This window comes from Salmo salar, chromosome ssa29 (assembly GCF_905237065.1).
Source record: "Salmo salar chromosome ssa29, Ssal_v3.1, whole genome shotgun sequence".
Classification (NCBI taxonomy): domain Eukaryota; kingdom Metazoa; phylum Chordata; class Actinopteri; order Salmoniformes; family Salmonidae; genus Salmo; species Salmo salar.
The window spans coordinates 16,770,865-16,797,627 of NC_059470.1; the positions used below are offsets into that span (position 1 = coordinate 16,770,865).

The window sequence follows — 26,763 nt, forward strand, 5'->3', positions numbered from 1 at the left end:
TGCGTGCAGCAGCTGGGTCTGTGGAAGGGAGGGAGGCGGATGGTGGCTACACCTTTCTTGTGTTACTGGTTACTGTGATCAGAGGAGTCCTGGGCTAGTAAACAGGGGTGTTGAGGGAGGGAGCGCCTCCCTTGTTCCCTCCTCTCCCTGTGGGCCTACAACCCCATGTCTCTCCCACCACACCCTTCCTCTCCGTGGCCGACCCATCCATGGTGTCACTTACTGGAACCGACGCAGTTTGGATCTTACAGCAACAGTCTGAACTCGACAACCAACGTGTTGGACTGATTGTATTGAACGCTCCAGTAACACGTTTCCTGTTATAAAAAGCCATCTTTTATGAATGCTTAGCCTATAGCAAGAGAAGGTATGTACCACCCTCCCAAAGAGAGAATTATATATATTTTCCTCACACAAACTGAAAGACTAATTTGTCTAACTGCCAATAAGAAGTTCAACAAGTTCACCAACTACCCTTTCTAACTGCACCACTGTAACAGGGGCTTAAAAGTACCTCTTCTACCTTCACCAGCTCACAGCCAGACTGGATCTCGGGATGTCTGTCTCGCAAACACACGTGACCGCCCTCCTGAAAGATTGTAGCCAGTCGTGCCACCAAAAGCTATCAGTTCGATGGTGCGGGTAGAGACATTTCAAACTGAGGAGTGAGGCTATCAATCCCCACCAGTTACCCATCTAACATAACATCCCCCATACACATGAATGTGCGCTGGCCTCTCCCAGACAGCTAGCTAGCCATATATCTGACTGGGAGATGAGATTAATGACCATGTCTCTGACTGGTAGACAATATTCATGTCGATGACAGTGCATTTACTGAGGCATGATTCCAATTAGTGTCTGTCAGGGCTGTACTATCATGGCTCCTTGGTCCTATTTGCTTAGTAATGCTACATCAGCGAGCGAGAGGGGGAGTAAACAAACACATTGGATTGGCTGTCTATAGATACATCCCAAATGGCATTTCCTTTATAGCGTACTACTTTTGACCAGGGCCTATAGGGTGCCTTTTGGGACACACTCAATAACAGCTGGAGATTGGAATCATAAAGAGAGCCATGAAATACAAATGTGCTGCTGCCTTCAGATTAGATGCCTCCTTTAAGACCCAAAACTCTTCAGATCAGATGCCCCCCTAAGTCCCAAAGCCCTCGTTACTCAACTTCTGGGCCTGTGTCACAAATGGCACCCATCCTCCCTATTTAGTGCACTACTTTTGACCTGGCCCCGTAGGGAATTTGGAACGCAGAGGCATTGATTTAAGAATGTAGCAAAGAGAGGGAGCCATGCATTTGATGACACACTAGCATGCACTCGACTCACTCACGCAGCGACAAAACTTGGACAGGAAAATGATTACGGGACACTCAACAGACAAACAAATACTCTCCAATAAAAAGAGGTGAAGCCATGGACGAGTTTCTGGCCCCACACTAAAGTCCTTCTCTCCTTCCCCTGTCATCCAGCAGCATTTGCCCAATTCTTTAAAAAATGGGGAAAGGCACGAATAAGAGCTGAAGCTGGCAGCAAATGAAACAGTATGAACATACGTAATAAATAAGGGCTTAAATAAAAAGCCATATGCAGGAGCACCAAATTCGCTGCAACCTTATATGTAAATTAACATAAGAGAGATGAGATCTGACCGGATCATGAGTAGCCCAACTCAGGCTTTAGTACTCAGGAGCAGAATGGGACAGGGAGAAACACACACACACACACACACACACACATTTGGCATGGTCCCTCAGATCCTCAAAGAGATCTACAGCTGCACCAGAAAGCATCTTGACTGGCTGCATCACCACTTGGCAATTGCTTGGCATCCGACCGCAAGGTGCCAAGGAGGGTAGTGCGTATGGCCCAGTACATCACTGGGGCCAAGCTGCCTGCCTTCCAGGACTTCTATACCAGGCGGTGTCAGAGGAAAGCCCAAACCACAGACTGTTCTCTCTGCTATCGCACAGCAAGCAGTACCAATGCAACAAGTCTGGAACCAACATGACCCTGCACAGCTTCTACCCTCAAGCCACAAGACTTCTAAACAAGACTGCTAAATAGCTACCTGCATTGACCCTTTTTTGCGCTAGCTCTCTTGCATTGACTCTACACACACACCCCAACACACATAATATGCACACACATACATACTGACACCACACACTTTCACACTCACCTCATGCACTGCTGCTACTGTCTATCATCTATCCCATTGCCTAGTCACTTTACACCTATCTATATGAACTTAGCTACCTCAATTACCTCGTACCCCTGCACATCGGTACTGGTACTCCCTGTATATAGCCATGTTATTTTTACTCTTTCTTTTTATTTGTTATTCACTGTGTATTTATTTCTCATCTCACTATTCATAGTTTTTATTTTGTATCTTATACTTAACTCTGCATTGTTGGAAATAGACCCGTAAGTAAGTATTTCAGTGTTAGTCTACACATGTTGTATCTGAAGCATGACACAGACACTAGCCTGAGGGGAGTTTAACTGCTAGTGTGGGAGAGAGCGAATACGATCCATCATTGGCACACACCATTTTTACAATAGGTAAAAATATCACATTAACCAGGACTTTGTCTCTCTGCCATCAGATTCTGTTTCAACCCTCTCCAGAATGGGATAAAACATAAACGCATATCAAAACATATACAGAAGACGGTTCGCCACATGATTCAGCTCAGATCTTTTCCATTTTAAAGAATAACACCAGTTATACGGGGCTGATGATTCTATGACATAAACAGAGACAAACACACAGACAGAAAGACAGAGAGAGACTTGAACTGCTTGTTGAGAAAATCTGCATTTTGTTATGAGAAAACAAGAGAGTAGATCTTGCTGCAGATTTTGTCCTGGCCTGTCATGCTTTGGCAACAGTGGCAACCAACCATTCATGCCAAGAAAGCATTTATTGACTTGAGAGAGCGAGTGAGAGGGACACCAAGTTTGTGCGACTCATTTGACCGAGGTCTGAGCCTCACCCACCGCACCACCTGCCAGCATACTGCGCACGCACAAATACACACGGCTGTACTCCACCTCCTTAACCTGACCTTCCTGTCAACCTTAAACACAGCTGACTCAAAAGCTCTTCAATTAGACAGAAATCTCCATATTACTTCAGCATATTCATTGATACTGTATTCCTCTGGAAAATTTGGAGATCAGCTTTTTGGAACGGATGGCAGAGAAGACTAGACACACAATGATCATGTTCCAGAGAAGAAAAATCACAAAGTCTCGGCGAGGCCCAATGTTTATCTGGGTGTGGACGTCTGTGGACGCAGACGAGACAGAAACACAGATCTAACCATTACACTGTCATCTTCCAAGGAGTACATCAAATATAAAATCTGCCTCTTAAATGGCGCCCTATTCCCTTTATAGTGCACCATTTTTTACCAGAACCCTATGGAGCGCCTACCCTATTCTCTAAATGGGGCTTGGTCAAACGTAGTGCAGAATATAGGGCATGAGATGCCATTTAGGACACGACAAAAACATGTTTTTTAATATTGTAGGAGATGTCAGCTGACATCTAGTGATGTTCAAGGGTAAGTAAATAACCTGGTTTGTGTCCCAAATGGCACCATTTTGCCTTATAGTGAAAAGACCTAGTGCACTAAATAGAGAATAGGGTGCCATTTGGTGCACTGCCCTGGTTCAGTAGACATGTTGTAAACGTCTCAGCCATAATACACTTGTTTCATACTGGCAATCTGTCCTTCAACACAGTACAAGCCAAGCCAATCCAATCCACACACACACACACACACACACACACACACACACACACACACACACACACACACACACACACACACACACACACACACAGCCAAACTTAGCAGCAGCCATTCCCAAACGACAGTATATAATAACTTCTGGTTTCAGCAATGCTAATAACAACTTGGACTCAGGGGTAGACGTAACATAGTAAATGTAAATCCGGGACACTCATTAGTATGACATGTTACATTTGGTATGTATTCATTTGTGGATGTCTATCATTCATTTCATATAAAATGTTAGGAATTACAATTCATATGATATGTTACGAATTCCAATTGTTGTGGCTAACACTAGCTAGGTGGCTAACGTTAGCTGGGTTAGGGTTAGGAGTTTGGTTAAAGGGTTAAGGTTAGGGTTATGGGACAGGTTATCTGACATACTAAGTAGTTGGAAAGTAGCTAAAAAGTAGTAGGCTAAGTAGTTGCTAATTAGCTAAAATGCTAAAGGTTGTCCGTGAAGAGATTCGGACACGCAACCTTTGGGCTTTGGGTTGCTAGATGTTCACAACATGTGTTCACCCATCCACCCCGACCAACCACCCTACTTGCTTTCGTTTTTTTCCTTAAAGGAAAATTCCACCCAAAATCTCTCTTTTGGTAGTTGTTTTATTAGTCCATTGTTGATATAGTCCCAAAATGTTTGCATGTCAGCAATCAAGTTTTCAAGATGTACAACTTTTAAAATACAGCCAATATGATGCATTTTGTATTTTATCATGCAAAACGCATAGTGCTGAGCAATTAACCGAAAACTCTGTTATTCTTCGTTTTTAAACAACTAATTGATCAACTCGGTTCAATTATTTTAATTCCATTTCATTCATTTTTTTTCTGTGAGCTCAATGCACACATTACACAGTTTCTCTAGAGATAAATCAGGTCAAGCCTGAACTGTGCGATGTAGTAGTTTAGCACACAAAAAAGTGGTAATTAACTACAATGACCATAATCCATTGTGCATCTACTTGTCCGGTCTGTGTTTCTTTTACGACTACTATGGAAGAGACAGAAGAATGTGTGATCGTGAGAGGATATAGAGAGCAACTGTTGCTTGGTGAGGTATCTCTACCTGAAAAATACATGATCTAAGTGATTGATAGTTGGTATTCAGCAGTCATAAAAGTATGCCTGATTTACTTTGAAGAACTACAAAATAGTGATTTCGTTCAACAATATAACTTTTATAACAGTCAAAAGCGTTCCCAGAACAGTGAGCACTTACCGATGAGTCGATCTTCTTTTGCACTGTATTCCACTTGTTCAAGCCAGAAAAGGAGGTGGAAACCGGTATTTCTGAAATTGGATGGAACAATACAGGGCAGGAGGCTGCAAGGTGTGACCAATACTATTAGCAGGAACTACACATGCTCTCCTCGACGTGATGTAAACGTTAATCTTCTCTTCTTTTGGACTATAGACAACCAATGTTATTGTTGTAGCCTAAGTAAATGCTTTGTTTTATCCTACGTTTTGTGTAGAGTACATCAATCCATTGTAGAAGAGTGCTACTTGGTCAATGTTACTGAGCTCATGCACTTACCTGTCTTAATTGGTTAATTAAAAGGAAATCTGGGATACAAACAACAAAGTGGTCACCCATTTCTCAAAGCCAATTCCTCAGCTGGTTACCAAAAAAGTGGCTGGGTTGCCACTTAGTTGATATTTGAATCGCGGATTGCCCCTTTATTAACAAACCTTGAACGAGTGATGAAGTCCACACTCTCACAGATGTGAAAAGTGGGCCATCTTGTTTTTGCTGCTGAGCCATTCAACGAATACAACACACACAATTGATTTAAAAACACTTATTCTTTCAGTAATGACATTGAATAATGTAGATATGAAACAAATAGCTGGTGTCATTTATACCCAGAAAAAAAAACGTGTGAAATAGATTGATAACATGTGTAGGCCTTTACACAATGTATCTGTCATTTTCAAGTTTTCTTTGACTACCTCATTAGAGAGGTTGCGACTGCCACATAATGTGCCAATAACGCAAATAACCCCTTTCTTCTTCTAAACTACAAAACACTTCACACCCAAGTGCTTTCATTATTAGCCTAGTTTGGTGTGAGAGGAAAGAGAAAGACCTGCATCTAAAATGGCACCCTAATCCCTGTATAGTGCACTACTTTTGAAAAGGGCTCTGGTCAAAAGCAGTGCACTATATAAGGGATAGGGTGCCATTTGGGACGCATTCCAAGCGCCTCATACCCCTTCAGACTTCTGAGAAGTCGTTTTCACATGAACATAACAAACGTGAAGAAATTAACACCGAGTAAAAACACACTGGGGGAGTGTTTCATTAGAACAAAGGAGGGAGGAAAAAAAGAGAGCAAAGAAAAAAGTGGGAGAGAAAGCATTGCTTTATCTTGTTTTTATTAAAAGCAGCAGCAAAGGCAACCATGCAAACATCCTATTGATTGGGCGGGCGGGGGAAGTCGTGATGGTGGTAATGAATTGGATATGCAGTGTGTGTGTGTGAGTGCAATTATCCAGTATTCAAAGCTGATCAGAAAGCTTTGACTGAGTGGGCTAGAACTGTATAGGCTCCCCACAATGTGCCATGGACACTGTCAGGGGCCGCATCCCAAATGGCGCCCTATTCCCTAAATAGTGCACTACTTTTGACCAGAGCCTTATGGGCCCTACTCAAAAGTAGTGTACTACATAGGGAATTAGAGCACTATATGAGACATAGGTGATGCACTTGCCCTCCAAATTCAGTGTTGCTGGTTCAAATCCTCTTCGGATCGTCCGTTCCTCCTAAATCGCTACATAGGGTCATCGCTTTCTCCCACAGCGTCTCTTGGAATGATGGAACATTTCCTCTAGAATGATGAGGAGAGATAGGAGTTCCAAAGGGCTATCCATTACCAATTAGCTCTGTCGATTCACACACACAACACACCGAACGGACACACACACACACAAACACACACCCTGGCCTATGGGAAAGTTCCAGGGCGGGTCTCGTAGCCTGAATTCTAGACTCCACTGTATACTCCTTCAAAGCATACTTGTCGACCTCTATAGATGTACTAATGCTGTGAATCAGCATCACTCTGCCTCCGTAAGGCTGTAAATAATGAGGCAGGACAGTTCGATAGCTGACCACAGATTGGCCTGCATCCCAAATAGCACCCTACTCCCTATATAGTGGACAGCATATAAGTAGTAGGGTGCCATTTGAGACGCAGACGTGGTGGTCTGGATCCAAAATGGCCCCCGCTTGGATCTCCTGGGTGGCCTGGACTGCCTCAGTTGCTTCAACTAGGCCTGGTTTATTAAAGGCAGAATGGTAAACAGATTCTCGGGTATTGGGAGACTCTCTGAACTCTCGGGGGATAATAATAAGGATATGAAAGAGAATCCCCGCTGATACTCAGTAACATTGCATTTGAGGGGAATCCTTTTTATCTTTCACATACAATGTGAAATGGTATCCTATTCCTTATATACAGTATGATGCACTAATTTTGACCAGAGCCCTATGGGCCCTGGTCAAAAGTAGTGCACTATATAGGGAATAGGGTGCTATTTGGGATGCAGTCATGGGAACTTATCTCACCCATACGCTGCGATGACGATAACAAAGCAATATGGGGAACAGTAGGGCGTCACAATGTCTACAGTACATCCCAAATGGCACCCTATTCCCTATATAGTGCACTACTTTTGACCAGGGCCTATAGGGTAGTGCACTAGGGAATAGGTTGACATTTGGGACACACTCCAAGTCATGTGTATGAGTTATGACACATCGAGATATGTTCCCATACGTACTGTCCATGTGAATGACAGCATTAAAGGAGAAAGCGTATAAGACATCTGTGTGGCAGGGACTTCTTTAACTTCTCATTCTTCAGAAACCCTTCATGCTTTGATAGTTTGATGACATGACAAATAAGAGAATAGGAGAGACACATGTAGTCAGAGAAAATATTGATACTAAAAATGAACCAAGCGTTACTGGCAAATAATCATCTATCTGTGAAATAAAACATAACAGATGGCAATCAAACAACATAGTTTTCCATCAAACAAAGAGTATCCAAAATGGCACCCTATTCCCTATTTAGTGCACTACTTTTGATCAGGACCCATAGGGATATGGTCGAAAGTAGTGCACAATATAGGATATAGGGTGCCATTTGGGATGCAGAAAAAAGTCTTTAATAAAGAAATATAAAAAAAGATGATCTAATTTCACACATGAGGGAAGACGAACGTTGCTGAAAGCTACATGTACAATGGTGCTAATTACACCCAAATCAACACGCCCTTGAGACTTGATTAGGCCAAATCAACACACTCATACACATCTTTTGTGGCAAGGATCCTTTTGAAAAACCACATCCCTTTCCACTGAATAAACTTGCCCCACTAAACGTGAATAAACGTTCTGTGGAAATACCTTGGATGGCTATAGTCTGCATACCATGCTTTATTATATGTCTGCGTTAGCATGGGAGGGAGAATGCTGATGGTAATCCTGACGCATCCCTGTACAGGAACAACCCTCAGGCCACGTCCCAACTGACACCCTACTTCCTATGTAGTGCACAACTTTTGACTAGCCAGGTCAAAAGCAGTGCACTACATAGGGAATAGGGTGCCATTGGGACACAAGTCTGGGGCTGAGAGGCTTTCTTTAGACCACATCCCGTTTTGGAGGGTGGGAGGGATGGAGGTAGTTGAAACAGGCAGCGCTTGGTGAGACATGGCAGGCGCACGTTTGAACAAGGCGTCCATACGGTGCCGGAGCAGGGTGTCTTCTCACACTCAAACCAGCATAATGTCTGTGGTGGGTGTACGTGGGGAGGGGTGTGTGTGTCAGGTGCATGTGTGTGTTTGTGTGTGTACACGTGGTTACATACTGTATGTGTCTGTGTGAGCCTTTGCGCATGGAAAACTGAATCTGCACTTATGTCTCCTCTGCAACGCTCAGACAGCTACAGCTTAACTTCCACACTACCAGGCAAACACACACACACACACACACACACACACACACACACACACACACACACACACACACACACACACACACACACACACACACACACAGTTTAACTTCCACACGCCCAGGAAAACACACACACATGAACACACACACACAACCCGCAGACAGCCACAGTTTAATTTCCACACGCCCAGGCAAACAGAGGACTGTTAGAAACGTAACTGTGGTCAGTGGGGATCATTTCTGCTCATCACCACAGCTAGTGTTTAAAGCACAAGACACACAACCTACAAAGATCATCTGGTTGCAGACCTGGGTTGAATAACTATTAGAAATCTGTCAAATACTTTGAGCGTTTGCTTTAGCCTGCCTGGAGTGCCAGGACTTTTCTATTGGTTCCATTGCAACAGGGAAGTTCAATCAAGCACAGATAAAGTAAATTATTTCAAATAGTATTTAAACCCAGGTCTGTCTGGTTTGGATGGAAAAATGGTAGAGCAATAATTGATGATGTGTGCATCCCAAATTGCACCCCATTTCCTTTATAGTGCTCTACTGTACTTTTGACCAGTGCCCATAGTGCACACTATATAGGGAACAGAGCGCCATTTGGGACACATCCAATGTGTTATGATAAGTTTAATTATGTAAGAACTTGGCATCAATCACTTCCAGGTTTTTATTCAATGGTTCAGTCAGTGAATAAAAAAGAAACAATCTTTTCATCCATTTTGTAAGTATTTGCATGTCAACAGAAGTATAACAAAACTCCTAGCTACAAAAGGAACAGTCGTAGATCAACATAACAGTGTAGACCAGGATTGTTAACTTTCCCAAAATGTCTAGGTTTTCCCGAGAAATCCCGGTAGGAGGAATCGGGATTCCAGACTTCCTGCTTATTCTCTCCAGATTCCGAGAATCTTATAACTGTGAATTCTGGGAAACCTGGGCATTTTGGGAAAGTGACCTTAATTCAGCAACCCTTACCAGGGGCAAGTTCTAAAGTCACAGTCTCCTGAACAGACCCATGGTGTGATGAAGAAACACTCTTCAAGTTATTAACAGAATTTAGAATGAACAGAATTTAGAATGAACAGAATTTAGAATGAACAAAATTTAGAATGAACAGAATTTAGAATGAACAGAATTTAGAATGAACAAAATTTAGAATGAACAAAATTTTGAATGAACATAATTTAGAATGAACAAAATGTTGTGTAAAATAAGGAAGAATATCCTTTTGAAATCAAGGTGAGTATCTGTACCAAAGCCTGCATACCAGCTACTGTTTTTTTAAAACAATGGAACTTTAGGTATAAAATAAAAACAGATCTGGGATCAGGCTACAGAATGTAGTGTGGGGAAAAATAATCTTCAATTCAAGGTGAATATCTGCACCATTATATTATTCCCTTGAAAGCCATTCCACTTTAAAAACCAGCCCTTAAGTGCCTATCCAGAGATTGGTTCTATACAGTACAGTACATGTGCTACAGTCTCAAAGTATGCTTCTAGCTTCAAGAAAAAAGTTTGTTAAACAACAAAATGCTTTTTTTTCTTTCAACTCCCCAAAAGACGTAAGCATGCTAAAATAGCAAGCACAAAGAAATATTCAGTTATATTTCATAGTCAATACTCTAAAGTCGTCCTATTTTCGACAATAGTTCACACATCTTGGCGCTACGTGGTCTCAGAAATATCAACCTCTGTGGAAAAAGTATACAATCTTTTTTTATATTCCTCACTGAGTGAATTATAAAAAATAATGGTCTCTGTACACAATATTGAAAATGCCCAGTGGTTTGCATAATTATTTGATTGGATCAATGTTTCTCTCTCTGGTCTTCATCACTATAGGCCTGTGAAAACACACACACACACGCACGCACACACGCACACGCACACACACACAAAGACGAAAACATCAGTCTCCTTAGAAACCAAGATTCAGACACAATTCAACAACCAACCGCTAATAAGAAATAATAGCCTGAGCAATTACAATAAAACAGACTTTAATATTTGAACATGTCAAAGATAAACATGAGTTGGAAAATGAGAATGAGGCCTGGTTGGTTGTTTGGGGACCGAGAGAGATGGTTCCAGAGGGCTCTGAGTTCTGGGTCTGCATCCCAAATGGCACCCTATTCCCTATATAGTGAACAATTTCTTACCAGAGCCCTATAGGCCCTGGTCAAAAGAAGTGCACTATATAGGGAACGGGGTGCCATCTGGGACACAGCATATGGGAGATGAATGATAGTGCATGGTGACTTCAACACCCAGAGTTGGGGTTTGGGTTGGTTGTTACTATAGTTACTGTGGCAGCATTGTTAGCTCATGGTGTGTCACATAGCCAAAGCGTCGGCCTGACCAGGGCCTCTCTAACACCTCTCTGCAGGCTCTCTCTCTCTCTATATATATTTTTTTCCCTCCCTCTCTATGTATCCCTCTCTCTCCAACCTGCCGCTCTCTTTCTCCATCTATCTCTCTCACTCTCTGTCCCTGGCTCTTTCTCTCTCCAGACTGTCACACGCTCTCTCTCTCCCTCCCTTCCTCTCTCTCTCTCTGACTCTGGGAACTGTGGGCAGAACTTGTCGAGCAGCTAGCGCCACAAGAAGGCAGAACCGCAGAGAACCTCGTCTAAACCAACCAGACACTCACTGTCTGCATCCCAAATGGCACCCAGGCGCTGGTCAAAGGTAGTGAACTATATAGGGAATAGGGTGCCATTTGGGACACACTCTTTCCCTCTGCCCAAACCCTCTCTAAAGACTTGACGCTGTCTGTCTGCAGTGATTTTAAACCCTGTAAACACTGTTCCCTATGCACCCAATACTGACTTAATGGAACTGAGTATAAGAGGTGCCTTTCGCCTTCTCTGTCACTCTCGCCCTCTCTCCAAAATGGCTGATGTCCACCAATCGCGTTGCAGAGCCGGTACGTCTTCCAATCTAAGGAGTAATTGGTGGGTCTATAAAGGAAAACGGAGGCTTCTGAGTCACCTATTGGTAGTTGCCGGGGCAACATACACTGCAGTGGTTGCCGGGGACTCTGAGTGAGGTCATTGACAGACAGACATGGAGGTTCCATCAAATAAAGTCGCCTTTCGTCTCTAATGGGATAAAGGAGCCGTCTCAACCCAACGCGGTGGCTTCAGACACTACTAATAAGAAACAGACCGGCTGATATTACGGTGTTATTGGATAGCTTTTTGATCCATATAATAATATATCCTAATATCACAATGATATAGCAGAATATAATACGTATTTCTATAATCCGTGACTGCTACTTGGTATAACACCTTTGCCAGACTAGGTTGTTGAAATATGTTGAAATATGTTCCAGTTTTCAAAACGTGTACTGTATATGACAGACTGGTTGATTTCCAGTCTTATTGGATGGCTTTTTCATCCATATAACCATATAATCATAATAAAATCCATATACTGTAATCACGTCCATGCTACCTGGTACTGTATAACGCCTTTTGGTAGTCTCCTGCTGGGCACACACTGGTTGAATCAACGTTGTTCTCACGTCATTTCAATGAAATTATGTTGAACCAATGTGGAATAGATGTTGGATTGACATCTGTGCCCAGTGGGCTGGCAGACCACGTTTTTATGATGTTATTGTGAAAGCCATATTTTACCGTATTTTGCTTAAATATGAAACCGTTTTAAGAGTAAAGCGTGAATAACATGATTTTAAAAATAGGAATATGACAGAGAGATGATTGTTGATTATGACTATAGTTGATTGGGTTATCTTATTGGTGTGATTGTGATTGATTGTGACAGACAGGTACCTTTGGGTTTAGACGCTCACCTGAGAACACTGAGCTCTTATTGGCATCTCGTACCCCACCTGTGAATACATCAGAACAGACAATAACACCAATTAGTCCACATAATTGGGACTCTGACTGACATCCCATCCAACATGGTAACATATTGTAGCCATTTCAGGGGTATTCCAGCTGGGACTCGAACCACAACCCTCCTCAAGGGTTGCTGCCAATATCATACGAAAACAACACTATCAGCACCCATCAAACAACCTACAGTACATACGAACCATCATTACAGAGACACATCACCATATTACACACATTACCATGTTAATTCATCAAGTTAAAGCAAAAACATTTTTTTACTTTTTTATTAGGCCACTGTTGATGTAGTCCCAAAATGTGTTGCATGTCAGCAGTGGACTAATGAAAAAAATACCAAAAGATAGTTTTGGAGTGGAGTTTTCCTTTAAGTTTAATAAATTGGGTAGTTAGTCTGAGACATGAGCCACAGGGTGGTTGGGAAGAGAAGGGGACAGGAGGGGGACTGACTACTCCATTGACTACACACTACTTTCATCTCATTGAGGTCGCTGCGGTTACCCCATTGTGGAAGTCTCTAGAATAACAGGAAATAGCTATGGATGGCTTTTTTTTCTTTATTATGTAGCTCTGTGCCATAGACTTGGCGCCAGCTCAGACACACGAACCAAGGCACTGGCATGGCAGCAGAGATGAGGGGAGGGGGGCTGGGAAGGGGGGGGGGGGTGTCACTGTGCCAATGAGCTAAGAAGCATACATCTAATGACACACACACACAAACGCACACAGGCACACGTACGCACAAATGTAAACACAGACGCACGCACACACACTTACTGAGTCAGTCAGCAGCCATCGCACCCCATGAGCCCTCTCTCATGTCTTGCAGCTGGGCATCTCTTTCTTTCTCTTGCTCCCGCTCTTCTCCATCTCTCTCCCCTCTCCTCCTCCACCTCTCTCGCTCTCAACCATCTCTCTCCCCTCTCCACCTCCTCCACCTCTCTCCCTCTCAACCATCTCTCTCTCCCCTCTCCTCCTCCACCTCTCTCCCTCTCAACCATCTCTGTCTCCTCTCCACCTCCTCCTCTCTCTCCCTCTCAACCATCTCTCTCTCCCCTCTCCTCCTCCACCTCTCTTGCTCTCAACCATCTCTCTCTCCTCTCCACCTCCTCCACCTCTCTCCCTCCCTCTCTCTCCAGTAGTGTGTGGCTCGTATCCTTTTCTAAACACATCATTGCCATAGCCCGAGTATATAAGCTAAATACGTTTGGTCACTTCACCAGCTATGTTCCTTTTGGCACAACAACCCTCCATACCCAAGGGAGACCTGTCTTGTAGTCTTACAGTTCCATTTGATTGCCGCCATTTTGCGTAACGCAATATTTGGTTTGACTTGGAATTCCTGGATGCATCCCAAATGGCACCCTCTTCCCTATATAGTGCGTTACATTTGACCAGAGCTCTAAGGGCCCTGGTCAAAAGTGGTGCACCATATGGGGAATAGGGTGCCATTTGGGACATAGTCTCTGTTTCATGAGTTCCATAAAAACCTTTGGCCCTCTGACTCCAATTCCCACTTGCATTTCAGTCTCAGTACAAGCAGATGATTCCAGGCCCTGTTGTTTACCGAGAAAACTGTGTGTGAATACCAAATGGCACCCTATTCCCGATATAGTGCACTACTTTTGACAAGAGCCCTATGGATCCTTCATAGAGAAAAAGGTGGCATTTGGGACACGTTATGTGATACATTATTTGCAGAACATTTCTGTCACTGTTCTGGGAAAGAGAGGAATTAGGGCCAAATGACAGATTTAGTTCCATCTGGCTTGATAGATAAATTCAATTAATTGACTTCAACATGAACAGAATTATGTACGATGAACTGTACTTACACTGTAGCGGTATAATCCACCCACACTGAGGAAGTTGGCTATGTGTGGATATGCACTCTCCTTCTGTATGTTTTTTCAATGACAGAGACCGGTATGCAATAAAGTGAAGACAGAGAGAAGGGAGACACTGAGTTGGGCCGGTAGGTGCTGGGATTCGTGCCCACACAGTCAGGGGAATCGTATATGTGCTGAGGGCGGTGGTCTTAACTACAAGGCCAACGTCAGGCACGTGTACTGTGTGTGTGTGTGTGTGTGTGTGTGTGTGTGTGTGTGTGTGTGTGTTCATTGACGCATTTCTACAATATCTGAAGCCATCTCTGAGGATGTGGCGATACGCAACTCTCACCATAAAAGTTAAGAGCACGTACATTTGATGGTTTGATAGGACTATTGAGACCACATTATATTATTATTTATTACATAGGAATAATTATGACATATTACTACATTCAACTGATTTATTTATCTGACCATCAAGGTGGGCTTCTGCTCTAATTATGTCATGTTCAAAGATGGTGGTGGCGTCCCAAATGGCACCCTATTCCCTATATAGTGCACTACTTTTGCCCAGAGCCCTATGGACCCTGTAGGGAATAGGGTGCCATTTGGGATGCACACCTAGTGATGTCATGTTCAAAGGACAGAGAGAGAGCTACGTCGTACCCAAGCCAGACTTATATAACGATTCATGAGATTCATGAGATGCAACGGAGAGTCCTTCATGTCCATCGACTAGCTCTTAATGTGAATAAATCTCTTAAATGACTGCCGGAGATGTAATCTTAGACGATATCAGCAACCTTATCCACCCAGAAATCACATATTCAGCTTTTAAAACTTCACAAGATGTCTGCCTCCTGTGTAGCAAGGGTCGTTTCATGACTAAAATCTCATTTTCTTGTACTGAACTTAATCAGCGTACATTAAGGTATAAATCCCCTCTTTTAGGCCGATGGAAAGCCATACTTTGTACATTAATCACAGAAAATCGAAGTGATGACATAAATAAATTGAAGTAAGGAAATGACAGTGTGAGGCCAATGGCATGAAGAGCGCGATCGATTATCTTATGGGGCAGTAGAATACCACTGACTTCATGAAAACGTTTGACACTGTGAAACACTGAGGAACAATGACCTCCCTTGTGAGTCAGTACGGGAGAGAAAAGACAAAAAGAAAGGTGGGGAGAGAAATAAACAGCAGTGGGGATAAAGATGGAGACAGAGGTAGAAAGAGAGCAATAAAGGGAGAACGAGAGAGAGACAGGGCCAGAAAGAGATAAAGAGCAGAGAAAGAGAGGGAGTGGATGAAAAGTATAAGGTAAGTCACGCTTACTCACACTTGTCCTGCTCAGGTGGTTCCAGAAGGTCACTCTCTGTGTCACTGGGAACGTGCCATGGCTGTCTGATGGCCTGCAGCTGCTGGTAGAACTCATCCTATAGTAGAGGAGATGGGAGGAGAGGAGAGGAGATGGGATGAGAGGAGATGGGAGGAGAGGAGATGGGAGGAGAGGAGATGGGAGGAGATGGGATGGGAGGAGAGGAGATGGGAGGAGAGGAGATGGGAGGAGATGGGATGGGAGGAGAGGAGATGGGAGGAGAGGAGAGGAGATGGGAGGAGACATTACAGGGTTGACTCATGCTGTAGGTAAACAACAGGTGTCTAATTGAGTATAAAAAAACTACCTACAAATCATTTTGAGAGGTTGTTTTTAAGTTTAGCAAAGTGTGATGAGCTCCATATAGTGATGAGCTCTGGCCGTAATAGCATAACAACAATGTATACTATACATACAACTTGTTTGGAATTAGAGAGATAAATAATTGAATCATCATGATGGAAAGCTGCATACATAGCTATACATTTACAAATGTAGGCATACAACATGATCTGGGCCAAGGTTTAGAGTGAACCATAAAAAAAACATGTTCTTCTGAAAAATATATATCTGATACAGCTGTTAGAAGTCTGTAAGCAACATTAAGGCTTGCACACATCGCACAGAATGTGGATCTAGAGTTCGTCTGCCGATCGCTCAGCACTCTGTGTTTTACGGACCACCCACTGTAGACGTCTGGCTGACGACATTTAGGTCGATTCTACATGTAAAACCGGTGCGTACTCGGTTTGCAAATTACTGCCGGCACTCTGTTCAGAGGTACTAAGTACTCTCGGCTGGCAAACTATTGGTGTGTCTGAGCCTTTAGATTCTGCCATTTTTAAACCACTCATTTATATAAACATTGTATTTCTAAACGTCTTGACGGTTGAAAACAGAGAAAGTCTATCTATCGCTCTCTCGCTCTCTCGCTCTCTCGTTCCATCTCCTCGCTCTCTTTCTCTCTTGTTCCATCTCCATCTGTCGCTCTTGCTCTCTCGTTCCATCTCCTCTCTCTCTCTCTCTCTCTCTCTCTAAAAGGAAAATTACAGAGAAATTGTTAGTGAACTAGAAACCAAAGAGTTCCTCATTTTTAGTTCTACAGCTTTTAAAACCAAGTCCACCTTGGAGTAAAGTCCTCGGGGCCAAACTTTAATAAATAAATTGCCCATGTTCCCTTCTAATGGCTTTTATGTGTTCTAGTTTTGTTCCTGTCTAAAGGGTTTTATGTGTTCTAGTTTTTCAGTGTTAAAAGGTGATGGATGTTTCCCAGCCAGTCAGTAAGCTGGTCAGCCAGCCAGCCAGCCAGCCAGCCAGCCAGTCAGTCAGTCAGTCAGTCATTTAGCCAGTCAGTAAGCCAGCCTGTCAGTTAGTCTCGATGGTGGAGAAAGAGAGGACGCCTCCAAGCGTCTCTTGTAGAGTCCTGATCAAAAGTAGTGCACTATTAAAGGGAGTAGGGTGCCATTTGGGACGTAAAGGCAGTGTTTCAAGAAGAGTTACAACAGGAAGAGGAAGAATCAGGTTTGTACATCCATTCTTTCCTGTCCTCTCTCCTGCTCCCCTCTCTCTTCCTCTCCCTTATTTTCTGTACATCCAGTTTTATAAATAGGCCCAGGATTATCTCTCTCTTTCTGCCTCTGTTTGTCTCTCTCTCTCTCTCTCTCTCTCTCTGTCTCTCGACCCTCTCCACTTCTCTCTCTCCATCACTAGCTGTCTACCAGGTGACGCACACTCACTCACACAAAACACACACACACACCTCATACTCACAGAAACACACACACTCACAGCCAACACTGCTGTCACATGTTATATAGACATTGAACCACTGGACACTTCCTGTTTCACTCTGTGTATTTAAATACTGTATCCCCGACATAGCTTATTCTAATATTTCTACTACTGCACGATGTATTCTTACACTGTTTATACACACCACATATTTATTTACATACTGGATTCTCGACATAGTTCATTCTAATATATCTACTGTTATACATATAATTCTTCGTATATCTGGTGTAAATTCTCCGGCTATACTGTACATACGTATAGATTGCATTTTGATTACTGCTACAATGCTATTTGGGTTGTTAATTGGATTCCTCGTTCTTGATTTCTTGTTTCTTTTGTACTCTTTCTACATTTTAATTATTTGTGTAGTTTGACGTTTTACTGCAATAAACTTTGATTTGATAGCGCTCTCTGTTCTTCTCTCTCTCTCTCTCTCTCTTTCAGTGGACACTAGTCATCCCGCATGTCCAGGTGGCTCCAATCATTTGTGAATCAGAATCAGGTCACTCCGCTCCGCTCGCTGGTGTTTTTGATCATCTCAGTAGGCGTCAACCTCAAGCAACTGTCCAAAAAATACAGAGGAATCCAAAACTCCTGCCCGCGATTAATAAAGCCCTCAGAAAGGGGGTCTCATATTTAACAATGTGGCTGTGAAGTAGACCATGAAAAGGAACTTGAGACAAAAAAATCCCATTGAAATATTCCCCTTTAAAGCCAGACACATTTTTTCCACAGTGAGTAGACATCCTACTGTATGGACCTCCCATCACTATGCCAAACCCCCCATGATGTCTCTGTGTGTGTGTGTGTGTGTGTTCTATGCACCCTCACGTGCTCTCATGTTCTAATACCAACCTACTACAACCCATTACATTACCCAAGGAAATACAATAAATTAAGGGTAAATTTCACTTCCATGACCCAAGGTTTATGGTAATTAAACCTGGGTTTTTCTGTTCTTTTACACACTGGTTCATCCTAAAATGACCTACTGTAGCATGACAAACGAAGGTCAGTTTTGACTTATCCCTCTTATAGTTTAGGATATGATTTTGAAAGGCTGATCCTAGATCGGTGCTTTAAGGAAACTTCCCCCCGGTGTGAATGGGTACCTCTGACAGATAGGCCCTGAGGCTGGAGGCTTTGCCCAGACTATCTGTCGTACTCAGCCCAGGAGGGGTGAGCAGGGGCCTGGGTCGGGTCGGCTGACTGGTGGGGGTCACCGGTCTGCTCCTCGACCTCCTGAACGTCACCTCCTTATGACCCCCGTGACCTCCAACCCCTGGGGTCACGGCCGTCATGGCCGACCTGGAGGTCAGCAGGCTGTTGGGGGTCATGGGCCTGCTGCTGGGGGTTCTAGGAGTTGTAGTTCTGCTGCCGGGGTTGCTGGGAGAATGAGTTCTGTGACCAGTCGTCATGGTGAGAGAAGTTGGTTTCCGGGTGAGCAGAGGGCTAAGTTTTGGGCTGACCAGGGGGTAGCCTATGGAGCTGGGCTTGGCTGAGCGGGCGCTGAGGACGGGGGACTGGGGTCTGGAGGGAGGTCTGGAGGTCTGGCCTGGTAAGGGTAGAGTGTTGGGGAGGGTTCCCCCCGGGAGGGAGGTGTGGAACAGAGGGGTGAGGAGCAGACTACTGTGGGGGCTGTTGGGGCTCCGCTGGGCTAGTTTCCCCTGCTCCGCCAGTTTGGCCAGGTCCTTCTCCACCTCTGGAGGGGCACAGAGACAAAGACAGACATGTTTGATAATTAAATTAATTCATGACAAATAACATACTGTATAAAGGTAAGGCCAAGGGACACAGTCAACAAAATATCTGGGCCTTATTATATAAAACAGAGAAAGGGCAAAGGTGTGCCCTGTTCAGAGAAAACACGCTTATCTTTCAAATCTTTCAAAAAGAGCATCTCAACGCTCTGATTTTCATTGATGTGTGTTTCTGGACTAAAAACACAGGATGGACTTATTTACATTACAAAACATCCCAGAAGATATCACAGGCTTCATAACAGGGGAGTGGGAATGCTGCCTTTCCTTTTCATGATGTTTGTCTTAAAACCCCTTTCATTGGTCATTGAAAACAATATTTACTGACTCTGTAAATTGTGGTGAATCCTGCTTCAGTAAAAATTCCGGATTGACATTAAAAAACGAATGTCAGATAACATGAAGATTTCGTCCCAAATGGCACCCTATTTCCTATGTAGTGCACTACAGTTGACCAGGGCCCATAGGGCTCTGGTCAAAAGCAGTGCACTACATAGGGAGCAGGGTGCAATTTGGGACGGGTACCCTATTTCCTATGTAATGGCACCCTATTTCCTACGTAATGGTACCCTATTTCCTATTTCCTATGTAATGCATCCGATTTCCTATGTAGTGCACTAGGGCTCTGGTCAAAAGCAGTGCACTACATAGGGAGCAGGGTGCAATTTGGGACACAGAGTGTTATTCCAAAATTCTGAAAATATATTTGTTTGCTTTATTGGTAGTTACGAAAACAGTTTTGTTTGTCAGAGGATAGGATAGGACTGCCAATGAGAACATCTGGGGGTAGCCTGCTCTCCGCTCCTCATCTCCCTGTTTTTGTCCTTTTTAAGGCTCTGACGCTGTTGGGTTTTCAGCGATCCAAGCTGGGAGTTATCATGCGAGAGGGATATTTTCAGGAATGACTCACCATGAAGAGTTCGTACCAAACGGCACCCCTTTCCCTATAGTTCCCTACTTTTACCAGAGCTCTATGGGCACTGGTCAAAATTAGTGCACTATGTAGGGAATATTATGCCATTTGGGATGCACCCTAACTCCCTAAGCATTCTCAGAGAACCGTGTATTTGTGACATTTAATAAATGACACGTAGTGGAAGCATTACATGTACTTCATAACCTTGACTTCAACCATTTATGAGCAGAGACTTCTCCAAAATAAACAACATTTCATTTTTCCACGCTTCAAAAATGCAAAACACATGTTCACTCATCGCAAATTACTAGCTACAGTCGATCCACATATTGCAAAACACTCCAAAACTACTATGATACTGTAGGTCAACTAATATTATACAAGAGCACTGAGCAGCATTGGAGATATGATTTAAGCTTGTTTGAACGTTTAAGAAGTGTGTGTCTGTAGGTTTGTTGAAAACTCTTCTAAAATGTTTGTATTGTATAGCGTCCATCCGGCACCCTGTGTATTTAATAACTATATAGCTGGATCTATAGTTAATTCGTTGTAATTGTAACAGTCTCTTGAAACCAGACAGAGATACTACATCGTGGCAATATGTTCACTTACTGTATGTGTGTGTGTACATCATGCTGACATTGTGTTCTTTGTTGTTTTAAATTAACCTCAGATACTGTGTGTGTGTGTGTGTGTGTGTGTGTGTGTGTGTGTGTGTGTGTGTGTGTGTGTGTGTGTGTGTGTGTGTGTGTGTGTGTGTGTGTGTGTGTGTGTGTGTGTGTGTGTGTGTGCACCATACACTAACATTGAGTCCTGTGTTGTTTTAACCCATATGCTGTTATAGGCTGTTTGTAGACCTGCTGACCTCTGATCCAATAGAGCTATATAATATAGGAGAACATGGCTGTATCCCAAATGGCATCCTATTCCCTATATAGCCAATACTTTTGACCAGGGCACATAGGGCATATATAGGGAATAATGTACCTGTGTGTAGAAATGAGAATATATGAGCACCTGAGATTATGGGAAGCTTTATGGCTTAAAACCACACATTTTCGATGAATTGGCAATCCCTGTAAAGTATCCTCCTTTTTAAATGAAGCCAATTCATTGTGGCTCTGCCACATAATTGGAAAAGGCAATTACTTAAAGAAGAAATTAAAGAATTTCTCTATTAGCCACCCATTAAAAACCTGAAATGGCAAAAAAATGATTAGTGTACATCGAAAAATTTATCAGTTTCACACATCAATCCATTCGTTTTAATTGAATCTATTATATAAAATACTTGCTACAAAGACAATGCTTAATAGATGGGGCATTGAACAGTCAGCCTTACACAGACTCTGTCACGAGGAAACAGAATCAATAGAACATATTTTCTGGTACTGTCCATCGGTGGCTCACTCTTGGAGTCAGGTCCAGGAATTGTTGTCATGCCATATCAGGGTTCAGATGAACCTGCAAACTATGTTGTTAGGGGATCGGAAAAACCTTGATCAGTCAATGGGAAATATCATTATACTTTTGGGTAAAGTCATTATTTTTAGGGCAATATCATTATAAATGTTACAAATAGGGAGGCTCAAGACCCTTGTAAGACGTCACAGTAAAATGGAGGGTTGTATTGCAAAGGGAAATAGCAAAATTGTATTATACTGAAAAAGATGGGTTCATCTGTCGACATCGGACGGTTGGAGTTAAGATCAGAATGAATAGTTGATTGGACTGTATGTGAAAATCCAGCACTTGCAGAAAGAGGAAATTAGGAATATACAGTGCAGTATGTATAATTATTCAACTACATGTACTGTACATGTGAGATAAAATAGCTGTAAGTAGCAGTAGAAGTATTGTTGTCGTTTAGTTTACTCCAATCAGGGGATGGGTGGTAGGGTTGGGATTTATTTTTATTTTTAATAACGACAGCTTTGATGACAGCTTTGCACACTCTTGGCATTCTCTCAACCAGTTTCATGAAAGAGTAGTCACCTGGAATGCATATCAATTAACAGGTGTGCCTTGTTAAAAGTCAATTTGTGGAATGTATTTCCTTCTTAATGCATTTGAGCCAATCAGTTGTGTTGTGACAAGGTACAGTAGAGGTGCTATACATAAGATAGCCCTATTTGGTAAAAGACGAAGTCCATATTATGGCAAGAACAGCTCAAATAAGCAAAGAGAAATGACAGTCCATCATTACTTTAAGACATAAAGGTCAGTCAATGCGGAACATTTCATGAACTTTGAACGTTTCTTCAAGAGCAGTCACAAAAACAATCAAGCGCTATGATGAAACTGGCTCTCATGACGACCGCCACAGGAAAGGAAGACCCTGAGGTACCTCTGCTGCAGAGGACAAGTTCATTAGAGTTACCAGCCTCAGAAATTGCAGCCCAAATAAATGCTTCACAGAGTTCAAGTAACAGACACATCTCAACATCAACTGTTCAGTACCCGCAAAACACCAGTCTCAACGTCAACAGTAAAGAGGCGACTCCGGAATGCTGGCCTTCTAGGCAGAGGTTTAAAGAAAAAGCCATATCTCAGACTGGCCAATAAACAGAAAAGATTAAGATGGGCAAAAGAACAGATGCTGAACAGAGGAACTCTGCCAGAAGGCCAGCATCACGGAGTCGCCTCTTCACTGTTGACGTTGAGACTGGTGTTTTGCGGGTACTATTTATTGAAGCTGCCAGTTGAGGACTTGTGAGGCATCTGTTTCTCAAACTAGACACTCTAATGTACTTGTCCTCTTGTTCAGTTTTGCACCCACTCCTCTTTCTATTCTGGTTAGAGCCAGTTTGCACTGTTCTGTGAAGGGAGTAGTACACAGTGTTGTACGAGATCTTCAGTTTCTTGGCATTTTCTCGAAAGGAATAGCCTTCATTTCTCACAACAAGAATAGTGTCACGACTTCCACCGAAGGTGGCTCCTCTCCCTGTTCGAGTGGTGCTCGGCGGTCGTCGTCACCGGTCTACTAGCTGCCACCGATCTTTTTCTTTTTCGTTTGGTCTTGTCTGTTTTGATTGTGCACCTGTTCCTTGTTTAGGTTAATTAGTGTGGGTATTTATTTTCTCCCTACCCGCTTTGTTTCGTTCGGGTTTATTTTCGTTTCCCTGTTTTTATGTTGGGTGACATTATTTTGTTCGTTTATTTCATTCAAGTGTTTTCCCTAGATTGTTATTTCTAGTGGTGTTTTTGGACTGTGTATTCAGGTCCTGTGCCTGTATGTTTTGGATGTACTTATTAAACACTTTTGATTGCATCTACTCCTCTCCTGCGCCTGACTCCTACACCCATCTCTCGTAGAGAGCCGTGACAAATAGACTGACGAGTTTCAGAAGAAAGTCCTTTGTTTCTGGCCATTTTGAGCCTGTAATCGAACCCACAATGCTGATGCTCCAGATACTCAACTAGTCTAAAGGCCAGTTTTATTGCTTATTTAATCAGCACCACAGTTTTCAGCTGTGCTAACATAATTGCAAAAGGGTTTTCAAATGATCAATTAGTCTTTTAAAATGATAAACTTGGATTAGCTAACACAACATGCCATTGAACACAGGAGTGATGGTTGCTGATAATTGGGCCTCTGTATGCCTATGTACAGTAGATATTCCATAAAAATCAACCGTTTCCAGCTACAATAGTCATTTACAACATTAACAATGTCTACACTTGTCACGTTCGTCAGGAAGGACGGACCAAGGCGCAGCGTGAGTTGAATTCAACATATTTTAATACAATGTGAAACTACAGAAAGCAACAAACATACAACGAACGTGAAGTGCAGAGCGCACATAGGCACTAACTGAACAATATCCCACAAAGCAGGTGGGAACAATGAACAACTTAAGTATGATCCCCAATTAGAGACAATGATAAACAGCTGCTTCTAATTGGGAACCATACTAATATACCAACATAGAAAATACAGACTAGAACATCCCCTAGTCACGCCCTGACCTAAACCACCATAGAGAACCCCGAGGGCTCTCTATGGTCAGGGCGTGACAACACTGCATTTCTGATCAATTTGATGTTATTTTAATGGACAATTTTTTGTTGCTCTTCTTTCAAAAACAAGGACATTTCTAAGTGACCCAAAACTTTTGAACGTTAGTGTACATTTTAAGGACACAGTGTATTTTACAATATTTATCGTTTGTTTTTAATCCCATCCTTCAGCTACCCTCAACCCCTCCTATCTACAGTATCTCTAAAGACCATCCAGTTCTGAACATATATACATTTTACGGACACTGTATATTTTACATGAGTTATCATGTTATTTTTAGTCCCATCCTTCAGCTCCACTCAACCCCTCCCATCTATCTACGAACACCATTCAGTTCTGATTTCTACTTGCCATATATTTTTCAACTGTGCTGTGATGTTTCACAAATGTTCTGAACCTTTCTATTCTCATAGTTTCTACGGATTGTAAATTAAAGATACGTATTTTGATAAAAGTATTATATTATTGATCGATTGACTAAGAAGTGCTATTTGTAGAGTTAGCTCCAGGTAAATGTTGCAATTCTTCAGCTATACCTGAACCTGCGACTAAAAACAAGTTACATATGGACGGTACCAAAACAAATGATCTAATGATTCTGTCTCTTCTCAGCAAAATCTGCAGAGCTGGGATGATTGTACCCCCAAATACATAGCATTCTATTGGTTGCAAGAATTTTGTATAATAATTTAGGTAGATTTGTATTTATTTTTTTATCTGCCGTCGAGAGATTTACAGAGTTAGCAAAACGTCACACCAGGATAAGCCTACACAAAACACAGCCCTTATTTTAAGTGTTTCTAAAATCCCCTATGGGAAAAATTAATTGTGGAAAAAAATTGGAACCATTTCCCTCTTTGACTGCTAGTTTTTATGGGTAGTATGACTCATACTGTGGTACTCTATAGTGTGTAAGCCAGTGACAAAAAAACTCAATTTAATCAATTTTAAATTCAGGCTGTAATACAACAAAACATGGAAAAAGTCAAGGGTGTGAAAACTTTCTGAAGACACTGTACATGGGTTCTTCATGCATTGCCATACTATTTCATCACAGTGTCAGATCTGGGTTAGTAACTTGAGAAAACAGGATACATCTACTGAAACACCAAATGTATACCTATAGGAAGCGACTTGAATATCCAACTGCACACAACAAGTGATAAATGAATACACAGCTACTACTAATGTTGAGAAACTGTACATGAAGCTGCTTTTATAATTACATATTTTGGTCAGTGTTATGCGAGTGTTTATTACCAGTGAAGAAAATGCAGTAGTGTCATAGGTATGAGGGCGTGAAATGTCATACTCTCCCACACAGCACCCATTCTACCATGACCAATATAGTTGGTGTTTGATTCAACTAAACAGGATATGCTGATAAATAATCGGTTCCCATAAAGCCGATATGATCATCTTGAGCTTCTTACTGATGTTTTGATAAACAAAAGCATTCTTTCGGTCGGTTTGGAAAATCGTTCTTCCTGACCGTAAATGATTTGGGTGTTGATGCAGTCATGCTGTTACTGTAAGTGTGACGAAGATAGTTCCCCTTCCACTCCTCCTCCTGTCCTCTCCAATTAAAACATGGCTCTCACAGCCCGTTTATTAAACATCTAAGACTGCTTCCCAAATGGCACACTGTTCCCTGTATCATGCACTACTTTTCAGCAAAGTCCTTGTCAAAAGTAGTGCACTATAAAGGGAAAGGGGTGCCATTTGGGACATAATCTAGAAGTCAGGAATGTATTTATCTGTATCCAACTTGATTAACTCTCTGTAGTTCAAGTACTGTGTTCTGTGTCCACAGTCTGGGCTGATGCCTGGCCTCCAGACTAAAACAAGTGATGACAATTGTTTAAAAGACAATCAAGGTTGGAGGCATCAGGACTCAAATGCACTTAGCACAAGGCGGGTGCGAGGGAGGAGGCAGATATAATCTATTATAAACTCTTTGATCAGAAAGAGAAGGCATTTAGTGATAGAGTACAGGACCACAGCATTGCAACACCCTTACAACTCTTAAATCACATGCAATGCGTTATTGACTCCGGCAACCTCTCCAAAATGGAAACTTTAAAGGCAGGCACGCTGGCGGGTACACGCACAGGCGCGCACACACACACACACACACACACACACACACACACGTTAACGAATCAGTCATCTCTTTTCGTTTGGATAAAATCTGCATGTTGTCGGCCAGAATGAGATGTACTCCCTGAATAACATTAAACAACATGATTACAGATAAATGAGGTAGAACGGATAGGAGAATTATCATGAACTGAATTGCATTACCCTAAAACTGATCCCAGATCTGTGTGTGTTCAAGACTACTCCATTGCTGCCTTTGTTTGGC

At 42.5% G+C, this 26,763-nt stretch overlaps 1 protein-coding gene across 2 annotated transcripts in view; it reads right to left on the reverse strand.

Annotated features, from left to right (window-relative positions):
- Nucleotides 1-9,461: 9,461 nt before the first annotated feature.
- The window catches only part of cssa29h8orf34 (chromosome ssa29 C8orf34 homolog), a 170,877-nt gene continuing 153,575 nt past the window's right edge, over nucleotides 9,462-26,763 (reverse strand). For both annotated transcript variants that reach the window (XM_014181035.2, XM_014181034.2), the window contains exons 12-15: nucleotides 18,814-19,403; nucleotides 15,869-15,965; nucleotides 12,631-12,669; nucleotides 9,462-10,655 (exon numbers count right to left, since the gene is read on the reverse strand). In XM_014181035.2, the coding sequence (XP_014036510.1) occupies nucleotides 10,648-10,655; nucleotides 12,631-12,669; nucleotides 15,869-15,965; nucleotides 18,814-19,403 (734 nt within the window). In that variant the 3' untranslated portion in view covers nucleotides 9,462-10,647. The remainder of the gene's footprint in view (nucleotides 10,656-12,630; nucleotides 12,670-15,868; nucleotides 15,966-18,813; nucleotides 19,404-26,763) is intronic.